The sequence below is a fragment of the Athene noctua genome, chromosome 4 (assembly GCF_965140245.1).
Source record: "Athene noctua chromosome 4, bAthNoc1.hap1.1, whole genome shotgun sequence".
In the NCBI taxonomy this organism is placed as follows: Eukaryota; Metazoa; Chordata; class Aves; order Strigiformes; family Strigidae; genus Athene; species Athene noctua.
The window spans coordinates 26,340,555-26,363,153 of record NC_134040.1 but is presented as its reverse complement, the minus strand read 5'-3'; the positions used below and the strand labels follow the sequence as shown (position 1 = coordinate 26,363,153).

General features: G+C 37.9%; 1 protein-coding gene across 2 annotated transcripts in view; it reads left to right on the top strand.

Annotated features, from left to right (window-relative positions):
- SMIM14 (small integral membrane protein 14) overlaps nt 1-21,038 on the top strand; it is a 42,712-nt gene extending 21,674 nt beyond the window's left edge. For both annotated transcript variants that reach the window (XM_074904678.1, XM_074904679.1), the window contains exons 3-5: nt 8,714-8,762; nt 17,136-17,284; nt 17,859-21,038. In XM_074904678.1, the coding sequence (XP_074760779.1) occupies nt 8,714-8,762; nt 17,136-17,284; nt 17,859-17,891 (231 nt within the window). In that variant the 3' untranslated portion in view covers nt 17,892-21,038. The remainder of the gene's footprint in view (nt 1-8,713; nt 8,763-17,135; nt 17,285-17,858) is intronic.
- The last annotated feature ends 1,561 nt before the right edge of the window (nt 21,039-22,599 follow it).

Below are 22,599 nucleotides of genomic sequence, written 5' to 3'. Positions count from 1 at the left end.
AATAGATCTGTGTTGTTGTGCTGCAAATGGTTGAAAAGCTCTCAAGATGTCAGCACAGCTAAGCGTGACTTAAATAGTCCCTCAAGCAACCAGCAAAAGTGAGTTACCCTACTGACATGGCCTTCTACTGAAAGCACGGCAGAACTATACCAAATACATCTGTGATAATTTAAAGTGACCTTCTCAATATGGAGGTTGCCCTGGAGACTGCTTACACATGTACCACAGCATTTGCCTTCTAATTTTTATTGGTTTTTTAATATCAGTTGCTACTCTTTCTAGTCTACAGCCCTTCTTAGCCAACCACCCCAAGAGTAGGAAATTGCATTTTGCTCTCAGCCACCCCTTTTTTTCTAGACCTGTGCCTTCAATTCCCAATTTCTTGAATTCACTGTGGTTCAAAAAGGGCCTTTCCCAACAGCTGAACCTTATTATTAGAACAAAGAAGCTATCATCCTTCCGAGATGCATGGGAAAAGGTGTACCTCCTAAGGCACTAGACCAAAAGAATATAACACAAGATTGGAGTGGCAGTGTGGGAACCTGTTTCTGAGCACTCTTGCTCCACTGACTTCCATTTCCCCATGTTCACTGGGTGCTCAAGGTGTTAGTGTTGCATCGATTAAGGCCCCAAAACAGAATTCATGCACTGCTAATGCACGAACCTAGAAACTAGTTCTAGATCAAGCAGTATAAGTGGAGACTATTTTCTAGAAAAGTAAGTGGATGTTTAAAAAAAAATAAAAGAAAAGCCATGAAAAATTATGTCCACTCAGATCTATGTCCCATAGAGACCATTTTTTCTATAAGGGGTTAGGTATCAGGACTTAACTGAAAGTTGAATGTGTCTGTCATTCTTTGCATTCTCCATTCCGGAGCTTTGTAGTATGCTGGAAGCTGCTGCTTCTTAACCAGTATATATTAAAAATGAAAATCTCAGTCACGCCTCATGACTATCTCAAAGCATGTGTGACACTGTTGCAAGCAGTGTGGAAAATTATGCATTGAACATTCTCTCAGCTTGATATTCCAGAAGTAATTAATAGCTATAACTTGTATTATGAATGGTTGAACTGTGTTTGATGATCAGACCTGTGTTGTAGCCATCTCATTTGAGGAAAAAGGAGAAGATGTTGCTTTTTTTCCCAGGCCACATGTGGTCATAATCAACACTTAGAGCAAACTGTCCTTATCTGTTGAAACTCCTAGTTCTAAGCCTTCTCCTCAAGGCTATCTATGTGGGAGTATCCTTCTAATTTGCTAATATGCATAATTTTGCAGAAGGTACTCAACTGTTTGGTCAAAAAAACCACATGTATTCTTTTTTGTATTTTAGCTATATTTGCTAATGCTCTCTTGGGAGATGTGTATGTTTATGAATGTTTTCAGATGCCTCTGTAGTAATACCATGCAACATTCAATCTTGTAGGCATTTGTTGTCCAGTCTTTCATGTAGTCAGAGGTGCTGTGAGCTCCTTGTAATGTTCCTGACTATCACACTGCTTCATCTTCTTTTCCCTGACTCTCCCTGTCCTGCTAATTCATTCTGCTTTGCGTTCACAAAAAGTAGGATGCCAGTGATATCCCAGGACCTCAAGGCCAACAAAATTACAAAATGAAGTACCAATGAAAGTCATGCAATTGTAGGAAAGTGAGGGAAGTGTTGAAAAGGGGGATCTATGTGTTGCTGAGGTGAAACAGCAATCCTGGGAAAAATAAGAAAATAAAGGAAAGCATGAGTTCTTGCCCAAATCAGGGCTCCTATTTGCACAGTGGCCCCTCTGACTTGTTTTTCTGCTGCATCTTCCTCCATAAAATTTCATGTCTTTCAGTATGAAAATTAACGTTCTCCCTCTGTCATAACTGACTGATGGTTCTGGGTTTTAAGAGTTGGTCTGTAACCTAGAAATATTATTCTGAAAGGTACCAACCATCCTTCTGTCTCATTTGCTGTGGGAGAGAAAATTACTTGTCACCTCACAGGACCAAACTCCATATTTTTATCACAGACCGTTATTCTGTCCTTGTATGAACAATCATTTATTTTAATTCTGCATAAGCTTATAGAAAATGTAGGAGTGGGGAAGGCAGTATTCACTTTTTCCTTGCTTGTTCCTCTAAGAGAAGCTAACATAGTTTAAGAGACAATTTAAATCCATCAGTATGCCCTTCTTTTCTCCTTATTTTTCTCTTCTTTCTTGGCCAGCTTGTAGCAGAATAATGCATGTAGGTGTCATTTTTTGCATCTTTTAATCTGAACTCTATGGATAATGCTACAATTCAATTTGCAACCTGGCTTGTATTGAGGACTAGCCTATCCTACCACAGCAATTTATTTATCTTGTTTATTAAATCATTTATATACTTTGGACAGGACAGACATGGATGCCAACAAAACTCAAACAGTGATTTTATTACCCAGAAGCATGAAAACTCAATCAGGAGTATGCTGTGATGTTGTCATCTTCGAGCATCCTTGGAGAGAACAAGCAGAGCTTACAACTGGTCTAAATTGCAAAAAAGTATTTTCACAAGGGATAATATTCTGCCCTTGTTATGACATAAAGTTTTCTATCAGCAGTCTTTATGATTCCATTTTAAATTTACTTTTATCCATGGTATAAATGACCATATCAAGTTAGTTATTTGTCCTTGCTTTCCTACTTATCTATCCTTTGCATTGCCACCATTATCCATTTCTGCTCTCTTATCTTTGTACCTAATTTATCTGTTTTTTTCACACATCTCTCTGGCTTTCTTCCATCACAGTTTTCTGTAAGGAGGTCTTTTCCTAACCTCGCTCATGAATTTAGTAATTTTTCATTCATGTCTTTTCTGAGGACTTATTTCTGCTTTGAGCTGTCTCAAAAGTTATTCTAAAAGGCAATTATTTTAATTATTCCTACATAAGTAATTTACTTTCATCTCATCTGCCATTCACACTAGATTTCATTGATTATTGCACTGTGTTCCTGCCATTAGTCCTGCTGTTCTTGTTTTGTTACCTCTTTATTACACCATTTCTGGAGTTGGAAAGTGCTTTTGGACAGAAATTATGCCATTATTTCTTCTGAAAAATGACAAACCATTGAGCTTTCTGATCACTGGTATCTTTGTGATATTGGTATGCTTTGTCTTTTTTTTTTTTTTTTTTTTTTTTTTTTCCCCCTAACTCTTAAATAATATGTAACTCTTAAAAAGAAAAATTGTTCATACTGGTTAGGAACTCAGCCATTTTTCAGGCAAGATGCTACTGACTTCAATAAAAATAAGTTTGTCTGAACAGAGATTGCAGGACTAGTTGTAGGGTTTATGAGACTGTTGGACTCTGGGTAGCAAATTCTGAAAAATCATCTGAAGAGTTTCAGAAAACTCCTCTGAAGAAGCAGCAAGGGAATTAACACAAGAATGAGTTACTGTGAAAGTAGGCAGAGTCTGAATTTCCTTCTCCGCAGTAGCTATCTGTGATGAGTGGTAAATGCAAAGTAGCTTAACTTCTTTCATGGGAAGACTGAAATGATCCCAGGGGCTGAGGTCACTGTACTGGAAAAAGAAGTTCTCTGTTTAGCTAGATGAAACCCTGTTTCACTGAGTTTACTATTTCACTTGGACTTCGGTGATTTTGTGGAGCAGCTAACATGCAGTAAAATTGACACCCTGTTTTCACCACACAGTGGCATGTTTGTGTGTCTGTAGTAGGTTTGCACATTAAAAAATAAGAGACTTTACTTCACATAGTGACTTCACAAAAAAATTTCCCAGAGGCCGAAAGCAATGTCCCTTTACTGTGACTGTTCACGTTTTGTTCACAGCTGGGGATTGTGAAAAGCAGTGGCTGTCATTGCTAAAAACTGCAGACTCTGATCAGAACATGGCACCTCTTGTAGGAGTAGCAGCAGGACAGTCAGGTTTCAGGTATGCTTGATGGGTAGATGCCGTTGATCCACAAGATGGCATGTTAAAACTGTACTTTATAGCTTCAAAGGAGCAGGATCTAAACACTGTTGTGTTAGTGTGAACTGGAGCTAAAAGCTATGTCTTTTGGAAAAATTTTTAAAAAATAATGGCAGAGGTGCTTCAAATTGGATCTAGGAGCCATTTGAAATGTGGTCTTTTTATTTTTGCAAAGCAAAATTTGAGTGTCATGGGGAAAAAGTGAGAAAAAGCCCTTTTCTCTCTTACCACTAGAAGTAATTCTATTTCTTTTTTTCTTGGCATTGTGTTGGTTTTGCATTCAAAATGTGTCAGTAAGTGGACACTGGTTTGCTGTAATTCAGCCACTGGTGATTCCCAGTTCCAAGAATTTATGAGGGGCTTCATAGAAACCAAATACTTATATTGACTTAACAGTTCTTTTGGTTTGGGGATTATTAATTTAAATTATTTTAATTTAAGCTATTCAAGATTTTAAATGTACTTGGAGGGAACTAAAGTTTGTGGTTGTATTTTAAATAATGTGCATTTATAATTAGTATTTTTACTTGTATTGACTGCAAGTTTGCACTGTATTAAAACTAAAACTTTTGGAGCCTTTTTAGCTCCCTTTTAGCTTTCATGAAGCTTGCAATTTACTTTTGCGTCATTTTGGACAATAAAAGATAAATTAGTTCATTTTTTGGCTCACATGCATTGCCATTTATTGTATTTGGATGACATACTGCACAGAGAATGTTAAAGTTCAGACATAATCCTCTTCATTTAAATGGAAGAAAATAATAATTTCTATAAATATTTAGGTTTGTGTCATTTTTCACTCTCCTTTTGTTGAATAAGCCCTGATGTTTCCCTCACCGAATCTCTGTGTTCTTTTTAAGGGTCTGTTCCAGAATATACTGAAAAATATGTTGCTGACTTTAGCAGGTGTCAGATCAGGCAGTCAGCTATTAAGATTCCACTAACATTTTTGACAAAACAAGGATCTCCAAAATATGAATAAAACCAAAACCACCATTAATAATATCGCCTTTAAGTATGTAAGAATTAATGTATTCTAAGACTTAATTCTCTCTTCAAATTTTTCTCATCAACTCTGTGGTCCTTCCATTGAAAAACATTGAGTGTATTTGAGAAGTCTTTTTGAGGTTTTTTTTGAGAAGAGGAAGGTCTAGTTCAACTTTTTGCTATTATTCCACAAACTTCCACCAAAACTCCCCCTCCACGTCAGAATAGAAAATTTGAATGTAAAGGACTGTTTATTTCCAGTCCCTGATAATTGCTCTTTTTTCAATTACCTGACGATTGAAATGTCTCACATTCAATTTTTTTCCAACGGTTGCTATGTCCCTTAAGGGTGTAGTTATCAGGAGGGAGCTAATTGGTAGAAGGAGCATTCTTGTTTCAGCAAAAGGCATTACCTTTCCCAGCCATTCAACTTACGTAAGCATTTCATACACGTGCCAGAATTGTTTCTCATCTTTTGACTAATTGAGTGACCGCAAGGGATCTGATTTGTATTGGGTTACAGAATTACAAACTAGTTCACCTGAGTGAATTGAGAAAAACCTGTTTTTACTGCTTCTTGTTTTCCATCATCTGCCATGTTTAATCCCAAGAGAACAATATGCAGCCTGTCACTGAGCTGTTGAAAACAGATTTGTTACCTGGCTCTCTGGTTTACAGAGCCCTACTAGAGTTTCTGCTCGTGAATTACTGAGGTTTTGCATGTGTTTGTAGTCAGGAGATGTAGTACCATACGAAGATATTGGAGTGTGATTTTTATCATGTGATCTATGTCTTCTTAAAACCTATTTGAGTCTGTGGGTGGTCTTGTTCTGACCAAATCTTCTCCAGCACAAGTAGTTTTTATAAGAAATTTTTATATTGCCTGGAATAGTTGAGAAATATTTCTAAGAAGTATTTGTATTGCTGGATATGAATGTATCAGACTATGAAGTGTAATTTTTTTTAGGTGAGATCTTGAAATCTGCATTATTATATGATTATGTATTGTTTTCAGTTTAGAGGAATTTCATACAAATGATAAAAAAATGCATTTTTTCCACATTTTTCTCTTGTAACTCTTTCACAACATAATTTGAGGTTTCTAAACCTACCTTGTACAGTTAGTCTCTAAATCCCCATTAAAAAAAGTGAGTACTTGTGGTCCAAGCGCTCTGGAAAGCACAGTCCCATTATCAGACAAAGTACAAATGGCTCTCTGCTTTGTAAAGGTTACTCTGTACATTGTTACTCCATACATAAGCAGACTTTTTTCCATATTGGCCTGATATAATCTAAGAGCATTTTTTTCAGCAGAGATCTATAGCAGCTCCTAATGGTATTTTTCTTAAAAGACTGTTTGCTTACTGTAATATTTCTATCATTGGTGTTTCCAGCAGTACTTTTCAGTCTTGGAGCCTGTCCTGTCTTTTGAGAAGTCACCAAGGCTGCCTGTAGGATAAAGCTAGGTACTGAGTGCACCCTGTGGGCACACAAAATCTCTGGGATTTCATACTTGCTGTGTTTTCATCAGGTGGCCTCCTACATCAACAGGCATTTCCAGATAGTGTGTAGGCTTTTCATGAAGAAATGGTCAAGGTGATGGTGAATGACAAAGCATGGTGTGATTGTGGTCACCATTGAGACCACTCTTCAAGAAAGGCATAGCTGTAATCAGAACATAATATCTTTCTGTTGTTGTTGAACAGGCTTCTCTGGTGGTTAACATATTAATGTCAGTCAAAGCTGAAGCTCTGTAATTTTTTTTGGTGTGGTAGCAGTGGAAGCCCATCTGGTAGGCAGGTGAAGGAACGGGATGTTAACAGCAACAAAAAGTGCATGCGTAATTTTTTGAGGTGGCTTTTATAGAAACAATAATTGCAAGTTAAAAAGTTGTATTTGGACAGAGTGTAACATTTAGAATAGGAGATAACTAATATTGTGGCTAGAACACCCAAAGGCAGTGTTGCCTATCTGGGCAAACTAGATAAGCTTTATGAGCTTATATCTGGGGACAGAGGAATAACTAGATGCTGTATACTTGTACGATGTTTCTGATCACATACCTATTACCCCTTTTAACTCTGGGCATCATTCTGTGTTGAAGAATACCTGTAAAGTGTGTTTTACAGAGTAGGGATTACAAATTAAGCCATCTCCAGTATTAAACCCTTATGCAAACAGAAGATGTTGCTGATCTCTTTAAAATGTGGCTATAGCGATACCCAGTTTTCCCAGTTCAGGAATCTCTTAGCGTCAGACATTCCAAATTGGTATTATTGCTAACACAAAACCTCCCCTCTGAGAATGGATTCAAAAGTTTGAAAATAAAATGAACTTTCATATATGAATAGCAGGAAATATGCATAGTTTGTAGATTTTTTTTTTTAATAAGGTAAGTAGAAGTCTTTTGTGTGAATTTCTCCTGCTGTTGTTTTTAACTATAGAAATGGCAAAGTGGTTAATTCCAGACTTCCCAGTATTCCATAAGGAACTTCTCTGCAGTCTCAGTAAATTTGCTAGCAGATCTTAATATATTAATCAAAGAATAAATGTGATCAATCTCCAAATAATTTTTTTTTCTTTCTCAAATGCATCATTCATTGAAAATTATGATGATAAAGGAAAGAGCTTAGGCTTTTCCAAATGTCTTCCTCCTTTGCTCATCTGTTTCCTTGATGTGCTTTGCATAATATTATTAATACATAGAGCAAATCAATTATGCCAATACAAGGGGAAATGGGCTTTGTAGAAATTATTCATGTATTCCTTTCATAAGGAACATAATCTTTTCTTGTACATTTGTATATTTACACTGATAATAAACAGATTAGCTTGTGCCAAGAAGTGTTGGGATTTGTGACACTGTGACATAAAACCTCTCAAAAAGCAAATATCTGTTCTAAACAAGACATTGTAAACAATTCTGTACTTTTAAAAACTTTAATTATTAATCTGTGTGGTTTACCTAAGCAGAGGATATAACCTATTGCCGTAATACAGCAGATTAAATCCCATCCATTTAACCTCTCTGTGCCTGATAAAGAAGGTGATATTTGTCTTTCTTTTTTTACTGCGACCTGTAAAATAGTACTGATTTGCAGGTTAGCCAGTGTTGACTTTTCTTGCAGTTAGCAACCTTACCTAGTTTGTAAATGCAAATAGTCATTACAATTGCTAGAAGTGTTTTAAATTTTACCCATCAGTAAAGAGAAAAAAAAGTAAAATCCATATTAAAATCAGCTTTTAAAAAGAAGATCTTAGGTGGAAAAAAATAATGTGCTAAGTTTAAATATGAAATCTTAATTTAGCTTCTCTATGCATATCACAGTCTGATCATTTATTGTTATGTAATCACAGAGTATTTTAATGTTACTTGATCTAAATAACAGTAGTAACACCTATCCATTATAAATCCCAAAATGTGTGTAGAGAATATATCTCTGTATAACAACTTCTATATCACTATAGATTTTTAACTTGAATTTTAAAAGACATTCAGTGGTTGCAACCTGTGTGGAAGCAATTAACACTTCAGTGAGGTCACTTAAAGGTACTATGTGAAAATAGTGTTCAGAAACTACCTCCCGGAGTAGTTCAGAAACTACATACCTGGAATTCTTTACACACTATAAGCCAAATGTGATGCAGTAAAGGATCAGCTATAATCTTCCTTATCTTGAACTTGTGCCCTGACATTATACGAAATCATGATTTCTGTAAAGCTGACTGAGTCTCATTGCTAAGTGTCATGCCTTTCTTTTTTTCTGTTTCAGCTGAGACAATCCCAGTCGTACTGCACAGACACAGAATGCCTTCAGGAATGTGAGTGACTATTGAGATTGGGTGCATGGAAGTAAAATAAACAGTAGTAATTAAAATACAGTCTGACTGGTCTTCAAAGTGCAGCTGTTGATTTCATGTTATAGGAACATATTACCTTAAATCAAATACTACAATACTGAAATTGTTATGTGGGGGAAGTAATTTCTGAGAATCTGTGGTGCAGATAGACATTTGTATATTGGAAGCATTGTATGGAAGTGGCTATGGTGAGAAGACTGGAGGTATCAGTATACCAGCATGACCATTGATTGGGCCTCAAGCATTACTGAATCTTACCATTAGCCTCCAAATAGGATAATTTCAATTTTTCCCTAAGGAGAAAATTTGGAGGCGACTTTATCTGTCTGCCTTACAGTCATAGCAGCCTAACCAGTGAAGACTGGACGTTCAGCACAGAGCCCCACACATGCACGTGTTCACAGATGAGGCTGAGTGACTTACTGTCAGTACTGTGAACCCTCTACTCCACTGTGAGGAAGAGGAGATTCCCCACCACCTCTGACTGTTAAGTTGACATACACTGTGACATAATTTCTGTTGACTTGGCAGCTGTGTAGTTAATGAAGCAGAGGACTAGTGTGTATGCTTCCTTGAAATTTGCTGTGAAATACATCAAAAAACCTCTCCCAAATGGTCAGCATTACGAGGACAGTCAAACGTTACCAGCATCTGCAGGGAACCATAGCTGTGCAGAGGTTATGCAGTAATGTAAGCTTGCCCTGAGGTGCTCTGTTTACACTTTTCATGGTCTAGAGGGAACATTGCCAAATGCTCATAAATAAAAATGAAGTGGATCTGTTTTTCCTATATTGCTTTACCAATTGAGCATATGAACTCATTCAATTAGCTGGCATCAGGACTACTATAATGCTTGAAGGGAGCAGGGAGCACATGAGCAGTGTTCCTGGAAGCAAGAGCTGCTGGTGTCTGTGTCTTCTACAGGTCTAGGAGCAGTGCAGTCGAGGTTTCCAGGATCTTGGGGAGACAGAATGCCTTTGTTCACTGTTTGGTTTGAGCCCAGAGGGCAACTGAGCACCCCCCAGCTGTTCATTCACCCCTTCACCGCCAGCAGTGAGAAGGAGAAAAATCAATCAAAAGGCTCTGGAATAAAGATAAGGACAGGAAGGGGTCACTCACCCATTATGGTCACAGGCAAGACAGGCTCATTAGGGGAAGAAAAAGGACTTCACTTTAATTCAAAACACTAATGACACCACCACACTAACAACACCACCATTTAACAGACAGAATGGGACAGTGAGAAGCATTACCGTATCTTAAAAATACCTCCCTCCACCTCTTCCTTCTTTCAGGCTCAGTGTTGTTCCTGATATCTCACTCTCCTACCCCCAGTGGTGCACGGGCAGGTGATGGGGGATGCAGTAAGTCCTGCCACTTCTTCCTCCAAGGGGAAGAAGCACTCTTCTGCATTCTCCTCCCTGCTCCACGTGGCATCCCTCTCATGGGAGACAGTCCTCCACAAACTCTCTCTGCCGTGACTCCTCCCCACGGGCTGCATTCTTCTTGAGATGCTCTGGCGTGGGTCACCTCCACGTGTTTCAGTCCTCCCAGCACCAAACTACAACTGCGGGGGCTGCTTCTTCCTACAGAGTCCTGGGGGTCCTCCACAGGCTGCAGGTGAATCTCTGCTTCTCCCGTGACCTCCATGGGTGGCAGGGGGGTGGTCCTGCTGTCTCACCATGGGATACAGGGCAAGGTGTCTCTGCTCCAGGGCACCTCTGCCCCCTTCCTCCTCCTTCCTTCCACTGACCTCACATAGGTGTCCTTCTCATAACTCCTCCTCACAGGTTTCCGCTCCACACCTCCCATTCCCCTTCTTAAATACATTATCACAGAGGCACAGCTCCCATCAATAATTGGCCTGGCCTTGACCAGAGGCGGGTCTGAGTTGAGCCAGGGGAACTTTTGAGAAGCTTCTCACAGGGGCCACCACTGTAGCCCCCCCCCTCTGCTACCAAAAACCCTGCCACACAAACCCAGCACATTCACTCTCATGTTCCTCCCTCTTCACTCCCCAGTAAAACCTGTTTAGAGATGAGCATCCAGCTTGGACTTGCACTGTGCCCTCCCAGTGTGAAACAGTCCCAGGTTCATTGCCATGTTGGGCTGAAGGGGAAAAGATAACCCCTGATAACCCCTGAAAAAAAAACAGTGGGGTGCACATGTGCCATAAAAGTGCTGCTGACTTTACTCTTTTTTTTTGTGGCTTTACCAAGTTACATTGTGTGTCTGGGATTTCCAGCACCACTTTCCCAAATGCACTTGTCCTAGGGCAGACTTTTCAGTCTCCCACACCTTAGACTTCTATATCTTTTTTTTTTTGTCACAGACATGTAGGAGAGGGAAAGAGTCAGATGACAGGAGACAGAACATTTTCTGTATTAGAAGTAGGCACAGACAGTCTGTGCAGCTTTCTGAGCTTTCGTCCACAGTCAAAACCAAGAGATGGTAGGTCATTCTCACTCAAGCCTTGGGAGTCTTGGCTCATCAATATTTATGAAGCTCTTAGGCTAAAGACTGTATAAATGAGTAAGTTCTGTTATGTGTGGGCACAAAGCTTGTGGGACAGCTTTCATGCTAACCAAGCTATAGTACAGTGGGGATGTGAATGGTTTGTGGCAAATAGCTTTCCATCCTGAAAGAGATCCTTGTAATAACTGTGCAGATGCAAGCAATTTGGCAGTAATTGTTCCAAACCAGTGGTTTGTTTCAAAAACCAAAGCAAAAATTATAGAGTAAATTCTCTCCTACGTTATTATATTGCCTTAAATTTAGTTCCAGCAAAGGTATTTTTCTGCTGATGCAATGACACTGACTGCCTATTTGTCAGATTATTTTGTGATGCTTCTGTGATTCTGTGCTTGGGCCAGCATGAGCTCTGTAAGAGCGAGTGAAAGGCAAAACCAAACAGATTGAGCCTGGAGAAGCTTCTAGAGATGTTTTCAGGGACAGATTAAAACAATTCTGGGCCAGTCTTCTGTCCATTGCTTCATCCTGTTCTGATGAGCTGTACTGTGATGAGCTAATTTTTGAGGTTGGTCTCCTCTTCCCTAGGTCCCACAGCTCCATTTCCTCTTACTGGCTGCCTTTGATTCCTTGTTTCAGGACCTTGATATGAAGAAGCTTGTTTCACTCCCACCCATTTGCTCATTCCCAGGATTTGGTCTTCCTTCTGTAAGCGCAGCTGGGAATGTTGTCATACACAGATTCTTAAGTTGCAAGGTTGTGGAATAACTGATGAGATGTATGTGGTTTTGTTTTGGGAAGTGTCAGGGCTGTGGTTCAGCCAGTGTCACAGCAGCGTCATGTGTTATGCTGTTGCTACCAGCTGGAAGTTCTCAGAAACACCCTGCATTGATTCTTCCTGAGCACAGATCAAAGCAGCAGCACCAAGGCTCCCCCATTTGCATTTTTGTGTTATTAGCTCTAAATTCTTATTTATACTTGTTGGCACCATTATATTGTAGTGACTACCCTGCAGAGTTTCCTCCCAGCATCAGGACCAGTGCTTTTGGATTTGTACTCCTACTTACAGGAGGATATGAGCACCACTTAAAGAGATATTTGGGCACTCTGCTTGATGGCTGTTCCTCTGCTGGTTCCGTCAGAGTATCTGCTATGACAGTAAAGCATGTATCAGAGTCTGATGACTGTTCTCTCCCTTTCAGTGGGTGCCTTGGAGAAAAAAGGCTGCGAGTTTTGAATATGCAGCACATTTAATATTCTGTTGGGATTGTTCATGCTCAGCAAATCTTACAGTTTCCCTTGAAATGAGGAGTAAGAGTGGTAATTTTTTTCTGAATTCTAATGCAAGTGGAGCAGGGAAGATTTCTCAGAAGTATGTGGCGGTTGCAACATCAGTGGTTCAGGGAGGATCCCAGCTGGTACTGAGCTGCTCGGATGGCTCATGGCCCTTCACAGTCAGCCTTCCATGTCAAAGGAAATGAGGGAGCTACTGCCTGAGTTTTTTTATTGTGTTCTAGCAATTCCCAGATGTTGTGACCTGGATTTACCACATTCATATTTTCAACACTATTCTCAGTGCTCTGCCAGCTTCTAATATGGTCAGAGATGACTGTCTCAAATGTTGTCTACTCTACTTCCAAATTTTTATGTATTTTAAAATGAATGCATATCTGTGATTCATCTTGAGTTGTACTCATCTAGGGGAGTCACAGCAGTCTAACCTAATGGCATGAAATGTCTGCCAACTCTTGCTTTCCTTTTCTGGTAATTCCCTTCTCCCTTCCTCTGCTCAAGTCCTTTTTGACTTTCTTCAGTTTCCTTATCCCTGTCTTTGAGAGTGTCAGCTTGCAGGGATTATCTGCCGAAGGTCCCACAGGCGCTTTGTCTTCCCTGATGATTCATCTGTAAAATACCTCTCTTCATAGGGTTTCCTGCCTTTCTTTCACAGAACAGGCAGGTCTAAAAACACTGTGAAAAGAAGGTGGCACAAGTCAGAGAGCATGCTTTTGCCCTTTCACATACAGATGTTAAACAGTAAAAAGCTGAATATCCAAAAGGAGGTATTTCTACTATGAGAGAGGAGACAAAAAGCACCACATGGAATATACTTTTACAGCAAAAGAAATGCAATCTTTCCCCCTTTTTGTAAAGTACAGACTTGCTTGGAATGAAAAATAGCACTTTAAGAGAACTAAGTTCACAGAAGGAGTATTTATCAAGGGCATTTTTTATTTTAGTATTGTATTCTTTAAATTTCAGTTGAACAATCAGGAGGTGGTTGACCTTTAATCTTTAGAAATTATTTTTACCAAAATCATCATTTTAGTAGCTTTGACTGCCTTCTAGTAGAACATTAAACGAGGTGCCAGACATCTGTCACAGAAGATTTTTTTTTTCTCTTCCCATTTCTTTCTGAGAGGAGACTAGTTTATGTGGCCTAGTCTCTGTTTCTGTAGGAAAAAGCAAACCAAAGAACTGTATCTTGTAAATGGAGCAACAGATAGGATTCACCATAGTCATTAGCTCCCATGGGAACTCAGATCAGTTCCTCATAGTTTTCTCCTGCACAGAGATAATTCAGCCATGGTGTAAAAAATTCCAGGTGACTGCAGGGGCAGAACTGCAGAGCTGCTCACAGGCTTCATTCAGAAAGTGCAAGGATATATAGGTATGCTGAGCCCAGGGAACCAGATACTCTGAAAATAAAGCCCTTAGGGTGAATTTGGTGTTGTGTGGAAAGACTGGTTAGAGATTGCAAAGACTCAGTGACATGGTAATATGTACTGTTACATTCTGTACTAGTTGGTGTCTCCCAGGCACTGGAAATTAATAACCAGATCCATCCATCAAAGTGGGTGGTGGCAGAGACATTCATCTGTGAGGTCAGAACAGGACAATCTTCTGTCCATCTGGAAATATTAGAAAATATCATCCACAGGTGCTCTTATAGACTTTATTCTTCAAGGAATCAAAACAACACTTCTAAATTACCTGCAAAAATGTCAATCATAGGTAAAAGCACTGTGGCTGTGAACTCAAAAATAAGATTTTTTTTCTTCTGCCCTTTGGTATAAATTCCATCCTTTTTGGTTTCAGCTTCATTCAACAGTTCTTTATCTGTAAGTTGGTCTTATTTAATTATTTTGTGATCTTGGCGATGGAGGCCTTTATAGCAAAACATCATTGTCTTCTACATATTATTGCTCCCTGTTATTACTCCCAGTAGCTGAAACAGCTTCTTGTCTGTTCTCTTGATTTGTGATGCAAAGCTTTGAAAAGTGTGATTCACCCCAGCTATGTGAGATTTTGCTTATCCTCATGTTAAGAGATTAAAGTAACAGATTCTGAAATATCTCACACCCTTATTAAAACACATGGTCATTTGTGAGAGATGTGGGTTTAACTGTTCTTGAATAGTGTAAACAGTGTTGTGGCTGTTTTAGTATCATCTGGCATGCTTTGAGTAGGTAGTACAGGGCCAAGCTGTGTTAGATGAGCTGTTGTCTTTCTTAATTTAGTTTAGAACATGTTTCAGCACGTTTGATTCCATCTAAACTGTATTACAGTGCAGGCTGGAAGAAACTGTGTCTTGCACGAACGCCTGTGGTTTCCCTCTGTGATCCTTTCCTTGATCTGTAGCATGAGCTGACCTAGCAGCATTTACTTACCCCAGCTCCTGTTTAACCACAGACCCTAACTGTACTACGGTTCAGCCAATATCCCAGAAGGCAGCTTGACTACTCCCCGTTTCTCTGCATTGTATGGGGAATCCAGCCTAGCAGGTGATCTGAATTTTCAGTGTTCTACTGAACATATTATGTGCTGTTGAAGGTAATCTCAGGGTGGCTATTAATGTTGTCTGGAAACCTCAAAATAAAGCAGTTGTTCTTTTCATGCTGAATTATATGCTAGTTTACTGGATTGCATATATAAAGGTCATCCAAGATTTAAAATATTGATATATCATGTTGATAACCGTAATATTTTCCTGCAACACAACTGCAGTCTAAACTCTTAACTGCACAATCCCATATGCTTTCTGAATCTAGAGTTTAATGAATTAGAGGCTGTAGCATTCTCATTTATTTTCTTTGCACTATACCTTCTCCTCATATACTCACTCAAATCTCCAAAAGAATTGTCACTTGTAATTGTATATACTTCTAATCATAAAATTCCTCTACATTTGCAACCTCTTGAGTTGTTAAACGTCTATTTTTGGGACATTTAAAAGGCAGTCACTCATAGAAGTTAATGGTGGTGTTTGTGCTGCGAGAAGCATGCACATTTATAATACATGTTTTTTTCTTCTTTGACATTTTTGAGTGCGTGTGATGTTGGTAAAGGACATCAGTCTAACAGCTCCAATTCATGAAGTCTTACTCACAGAACGGTAGTATGTGAATGGCATAGCTGTAAGCTTCCTCACAGTGCCCCTCTGCTGTGTCTTAGCTGTGTTATGAACAAACTATTTTCATAGATGAGCCTTAAAAATGCTACCCAGTATGACAGCAATGAGGGTGGTTCTTTGGTATCAGCATTAACGTTCAAGGAAATTACTCCAGCAGCTCACTGGGTATAAGTTATCTAGCAACTGTTAAATAAGAACAACTTCCAACTGATAACTGAATCCAGACGACTCTGTAATGGTATGATCCAAATGAGTTGATGTAACTGAAAAATCTTGACAGATACAAGTGTCTCTGTGGAATTTCCCCAAATGTTAAATTTTTCAGTTTGAGTAATAAAATAGAATAGCTCTTCTCTTTCTGAAGGTTATTCATTATAGCTTTGTATTAATTGCTCTGTGTTAATTGATCATCTAGATCATTAATGAAGATGTTAGGTCTTTAGATACTACGGTAAATGGACCCATGGAAATACCATAGATAATTAACTATACGTTGGTTTACACTTCAGCTGACATAGTTGCAGTTTGATTTTTTGAAATCATGTTTCAGAGGACAAGTTGTTTTCAAATGTGCAGGTATTTGCAAGAGTTTCTTGATCCAAAAAGGCTAACAAAGCCATCTCCAGTCTGAGGGGATTTTCTCAGTTTTATTTTCATGCTTTGATGTCTCAGCCATTCTGAATGGAAATTAGGTGTAAAATTTTTATATTGTGTTTCTGGGCTTCACTTTTTCATGTATCTCCTCAGCATTTTTTCCCCCTCCTGACAGATAACATTTTCCTTGATGCTATCAGAAATACCACATAAACTGGATGATCAGTCATGGAGATCTGGCATATTGACACTGACACTTGTTTGAACAAACTTTAAATAAATAACAGTAATAACCAGTTATAATTTGGTTGGCTTACAGTAGCCAACAAAATTATAACCACTAGTTTGCCCCCTTCTTGCTAGAATTAGCATATTCTCTGTTTTGGGGCTTCTGTTTGGAGTCTAAACTTTCATCTCTTTAGTCTTATTCTTTTATTTGTTTGAGGCAAAAAAACAAACACCAACATACAGATAGGAGTTTTCATACATAAATATATTTTCCATCAAGTTTGATTTCTTAAAAATCAAGTTTGATTTCTTAAACAGAAAGTGTGTTTTTATCATTTCCAGTTCATTAGGAATTAATGGGAACTAAGAAATATTCATGACAATTCTGAGTATTCCAGTGGAATCTTGTGAAATAGATTATCTTTTCAAAGGGATAAGAAATATGATTTAAAAAACAGTGTAACACTAACCAAGAATTACTTGTCTTAAAGCCAAAAGAAAGGAATAATCAGAAAACTCAATTGAAAAATATTGCAGGGTTTTTTCTGAGACTTATGTTGCATTTTTGTTTTCATTTTGGGGAAAGAACTCTGTTGTCACTTTGTTATAACTCGAGTTTTCCTTGTCTGTAGTGCCAGGACCAAATTCCTCCAGTGACAATGGCATCAGCTTTGCCATGATAATGATGGCCTGGGTGGTGATTGCACTTGTCTTGTTCTTACTGAGACCTAGTAATCTGAGAGGATCCAACACAGCTGGAAAGCCAACTAGCCCACATAGTGTAAGTGCATCTTCAAGTGCCCTGCAGAGAGACTCTACAATAGTTTAAATGTATTTTGGTTTATTATAGACTATTCTACAGTCATTTATTTCTTCATTATTTCCCCTATATTTTATTGGAATGCCATTAATAATGCAAATAAGCAAAACCAAAGTGAAAATAGAATCACAAAGGCCAAGTGTGAGGCCTGCCATGTGATGAAGCAGGGTGACTAAGTGTGGGTCATAATGTCCTCTGAACACTGGCTGTCCCTGGCTGGAACTGCCTCCTGCCTTCTTAGGTACAAGGGGAAAATCACAGCTCTAAGATAAGTCAGTAAACAAAATTACAGCATAAAACTGGGAAGGTGATGTTTGTCCTAGATGTGAGATCTTGGAAAAAATCCCTATCGATGCAGGAAACACTATTGTTCTTTGATGCTAATTTACTCTGAATATTGAAAGAAATATTGAAAGATGCTAAAAGAAAGCACAGTGTAACTCTTCTGAGTTCTTTTATTGCTAAATACAGTGAAGCACTGTTTGTAATTCATTATATGTTTTTTTTCTTTATTTTCCTCCTTCCTTCCCCTCAGGGACAAGAACCACCAGCCCCACCAGTGGACTAGATGTTCAATATTGGAAAAGTTCAGCAGCTAAAACCTTGCACGACCAAACGAACGAAGTGACCAGATTACTCCTAAACCACATACAATACTGTTTTCTTTTCTCATTTTCATAGAGCAGAATTATAATTTAGCAGTTATCTTCATGAACTGCTTTTAGCGACTTCAATTTTAAGTTAATTTTTGCATTGTATGTTATTACAATTCCTAGCAGATTGTAATTTGAATAATGATAAGGCGTTGCAGGGGTTTTTTGGTTGTTACTGTTACTGTGGACATTCCACTCAGTCTCTTTCTGTTACAATGATCTTAATTTCTTTGCAGTGATTTCTGATATGCATTGAAAGAAAAAGAAGATCCCTGTGCATCTATAATAATGGAAGGTTACTGTCCTTTCTTCAGATTAATCCACATTTTTTCTCGAGTATGTTTTTGAGAGTTGTATTATGGTTGCAACTATTAGCTTAATTATGTGGTGAAAAATTGAAATTATTTTATATTTGCCCTGGGTTCAGAGCAGCTTTTAGTCTGGTCTTTGGACCACTAACATAGTTTTGAGGGTTGTTGGCAAAAGCATGGATTGTCCACTAGGATTATACTATGTGTGTGTGTTTATGCGCAAAGAAGTGAATGTAATAATTTCCACTATCAAAGCTTTGACATACATATTGGGAACTTTACACAAAAGATTATGCCACCAAAAAAGAAATTAATTTAATCTTGTTCATTAATTATATATCTTATTCAATATGTTGTCAAAAAAATGTATTCCAAAAATGGATTTGTTTACTTATAGACTTTATGAAAAGAGAAATTTAGTGAGAAGAATTTGGTAAAATTTTCTGTCCTGGTACAGTCTTTTAATAATTGTTATCTTAACAAGTTTTTAGCCATGATGTAATATATACTGGACAGGATGAAATCATACCATGAGGTTACCAAGGTTACCAACTTTTGGTATAAAACATATACTGGATATTCAGGTTTTTTCACCTGTATGTTATCAGCAGTTCTTAACATTTCATCCTTATCTACTGATTGTAATTGTAGAATAACAAACTTGGAGGTTACTACATATGGCATGTCTTTCCCCTCTAATATTTGTGTGTATGTGCGGTGTGTTTATGTGTGCGTATGTGTGGCTGTGCACATACCTGTGCACATCTCCCATTGTAGCAAATGGGAATGACTTTTTTATGTACATTAATTTAAGAACATTTTAAAGATGTACAGAAAAGTGACACTGTATATTTTTCTTGATCAATTTGAAAAATTGATGAGAATAATGTAAAGAACATTTTTATGTTACCAACATGAAGCTTCTTTCCGTAAAGGTCAGTAGAACAGACAAATGAGAATTCAAAGCCTTACTCTACAAACCTTTATTTCATGAGGACTTAAGTTACAGAGCTGAAAGGAGTAACTCTTAAGATGCCTAAAGGTTTGTATTAATGGGCTCTAACAAAAATCTCACATCAGATTTGGTGGTTGACAGACGCAGGGTTTTCCTCCTCAGGGTAAATGGCGGGCTGGCTAAGCCTCCTTGTAAAGGTACAGCATAGACCTGAAGAAAGGCTTCTGTAATTTGATGCAATTGACCTTTGAATTTCTGTGGAATAGTGTGCTCCCAAGCATAGGAGCATGTTTAAAAAAAAAAAAAAAAAAAAAAAAAAAAAGATAAAAAGATAAAAAGATGATGATTGGGCCAGGTGCTCTCAGTGATGTCAGTGCAGTGCAATGGAGCTGCAGCAGAGAAACTGAGAGAATTTGTCCTATTATGTCTAATGGTGTACAGGCCACAAACACTGTGTAAAGATGTCACTGGGACAAGCAATCTGACTTTGCTTGCTTTTTGCCTTCCATGTACGTTTATGTTTGGGATACTGTTTTGAACAGAACAGGTAATACAGCACCATTTTGTTGAACCAACAAAGGAAAATATATCATCTCCTACAGTTACCTTTTCTCCAAGGATTTTTGGCCAGAATTCTTCACTATCAGATGCATAAAACAGGCTTCCAATTGATTAAAAAGCCAACTGCAACAGGCTTCCTTTCAGACAGGGTGCCCCTCCTCATTCTGTTGTAAATTGGTGAGATTTACAGCAGATGCTCCTCACTTGTGAGGATCAGTCTCGATTTACTTAAATGTCTGTGTATTTATAATACTCACCATGTGCACCCAGCATTAACAGTCTTGGCAAATGATCTTTTTGTTCAGAGTAATGTGTTTTACATTTAAACGAACTGTCTTTGCTTGAAATTCCTTGAAGTAATTGTCCCAGTAATTTTATACATATATGCTTTCCTCATGTAAATTGCTATTTTAAATTTTCTATGTAAAAGAAAAAACATTGGAAATATTTTATTGTAAAATGTTTTACTGAAGAGCCAGGCCACTATCCCATGTCAAAATGTATGCCTTTTAAATTCAGATACTCTCTCCAAGATATAACCTTCAGACCACCACTTTTAATGAAAATAAAAGTAACTAATTGTAGGACTGTATTTTGCCACTCTTATTCATGTTAAATAGTGCCTTACTCATCAAGTAGTTGCACTGAAGTTTGTGGGACTACTCTGAGATAATGTACTAGTAGCAGCTTTAGTAAGGGTGGCAGAAATCTGGCCTTTAGTGATGTAGTTTGCGATGAAATAATTGTATCATGGTTACAGATGTTTATGGTAAATTTTGAGAAGTGTGGAAGAGATTAGTGGTATGTGAAGCTTCAGAATGTGCTTAATTCTGTAATGAGGGTTTTAAGCTCAGTTAGTAAGAGATGCAAGTTGCAGCAACTTGGGAAATATGGAGGGAAGTTTACAATTATACCTTAGTTTAGAACTTTGTTAAAACAATAGTATTTTTAGAGTCTGCTTAACACAATTATTATATTCTGAAAAGAGAAATCATATGTATTCATGTATTGTCTGCAGATCACTTAGCCTTGTAATGTTCATGATTCAAAAAGGAAGAGTGATGATGTGATGTACCTAATGTAAATCGGTGGTTTAAAATGTCTGAATTATGCCAAACAAAAAATCATCTGTGCCATTTGCGGTTTCCTAGTAATCTTTTACTGAGTACTTGGATTGGGATAAAGGGCTTGTACTATGCACTTTTTATTGACTTAACAAAATAAATAGCAATCATTAGTAATGTTTTGTCTTTGTCTCTTAGTCTTTGTATAAGATGTAGGACTGCACCAACCTATCAGTTTCTAAGGTAATTTGAAATCATCTCAAAATAAGTATCTCTAAAAATAGTGTGTCATCTGTGTAACTTTAAAAATGTAAATTCTAACTTTCCTAATGGACACTTGCCTTCTGCATATATCTCAAGCAAGTCAGAACAAATTATAAGATGTTTCCAAGACACTTTGATGACCAACAGGGACATCTCTGCCTTTTGCTCTTCAAAGTAGTTATGCAACCTAGGAAGTCAGAAATAATAGAGAGGCCAAATATACCAGTTATGTTACTTCATTTTAGATAAGCTCCTACTATTTTGGGATTTGCAGTCCCAAAGACTTGTAGTCCCAGTTCATGACAGTGTTGGACCCAGAGCTGCTCTGAGGAAGGAAGACACTCTGATGGATCTGAGGCGGCATGTAGAAGTAGTAGGGACCTGCTGCTTCCTCACTGTGCCCATGGAGTGCAGCACTCTTCCTCCAGCAGCAGAGCAAAAAATGCTGAGCTCTGTCTCAGCAGCAGCTCAGATCTCATGTTGGGGATTCCTATATTAATCCAAGGAAAAAAAGGGGAAATGCCAGGGGAGCGTTAGGGTTTAAAATAATATAAAGCTATCCGGAGATAGTGGTAATAAATACCAGAGAATCAGAAACAAAATCTGAATTTATTTTTAGTAATAATAATAAATAATAATTTAATAACAAGTGCTTTAGGCATTTCAGTCAATTTAGAAACTGTATTATCTTAATCAGAGATCATTAATCAAGATTTACCCTTTTACTTGAACATGAGGTTATAAATAACCCCTAAAACTAAAGCTAAACTTTAATTTTAAATACACTTGTTAACATGTTTGCCAAGGATGCACTTGCCTATTATGAAAAGTGATGCAGAAAATTTAAATTAATTCTGTTGAATGGATCTGCATGAGGCCTAGCTGTTCAAGACCTCCAGGTAAGTGGAAAAGTACTCTGCCCCAAAGCCTAAAAAAAAATTGTATCCTATCTAGGGTGTTTGGGAGAAATACATTAAATCATTGCAACAAAATATTCCATGAACATTAAGTGGGTTCCTTGGAAAAATGGACAATTTACATTATTTTCTCCTTCTACCCCTACTTGTTCAGTACCAGCCAACAACGTACAGTGCAGTTCACTGCAAAGATGTGGGTCCTTGGGGTGAGGGAGAAGGCAAACTGATGAACCACATCCTCATTTGTAAAACAGCACAACTCTGCTGGCTTCCAGGGAGTTATACTCATCAATGTCAGCTGAAGATTTGTCTCTTTTCATACAAGGAGAATAACTGAACCTATGTTACTTGATATCATATCAAAATTATTGCCAACTCCCATAGCAGGCACCTTGTAGTTAAATATAGTAACCAGAAGAATCTGGCTTCTGCATTACCTTTTTAACATCCGCAGATAAAAGTGTGGGTCAAAGAGGATGTCTGAAACAAATGCATTTCGATACATGACAATAAATATTAATTCACCATATATATCCAGCTTTTTAAAGGTG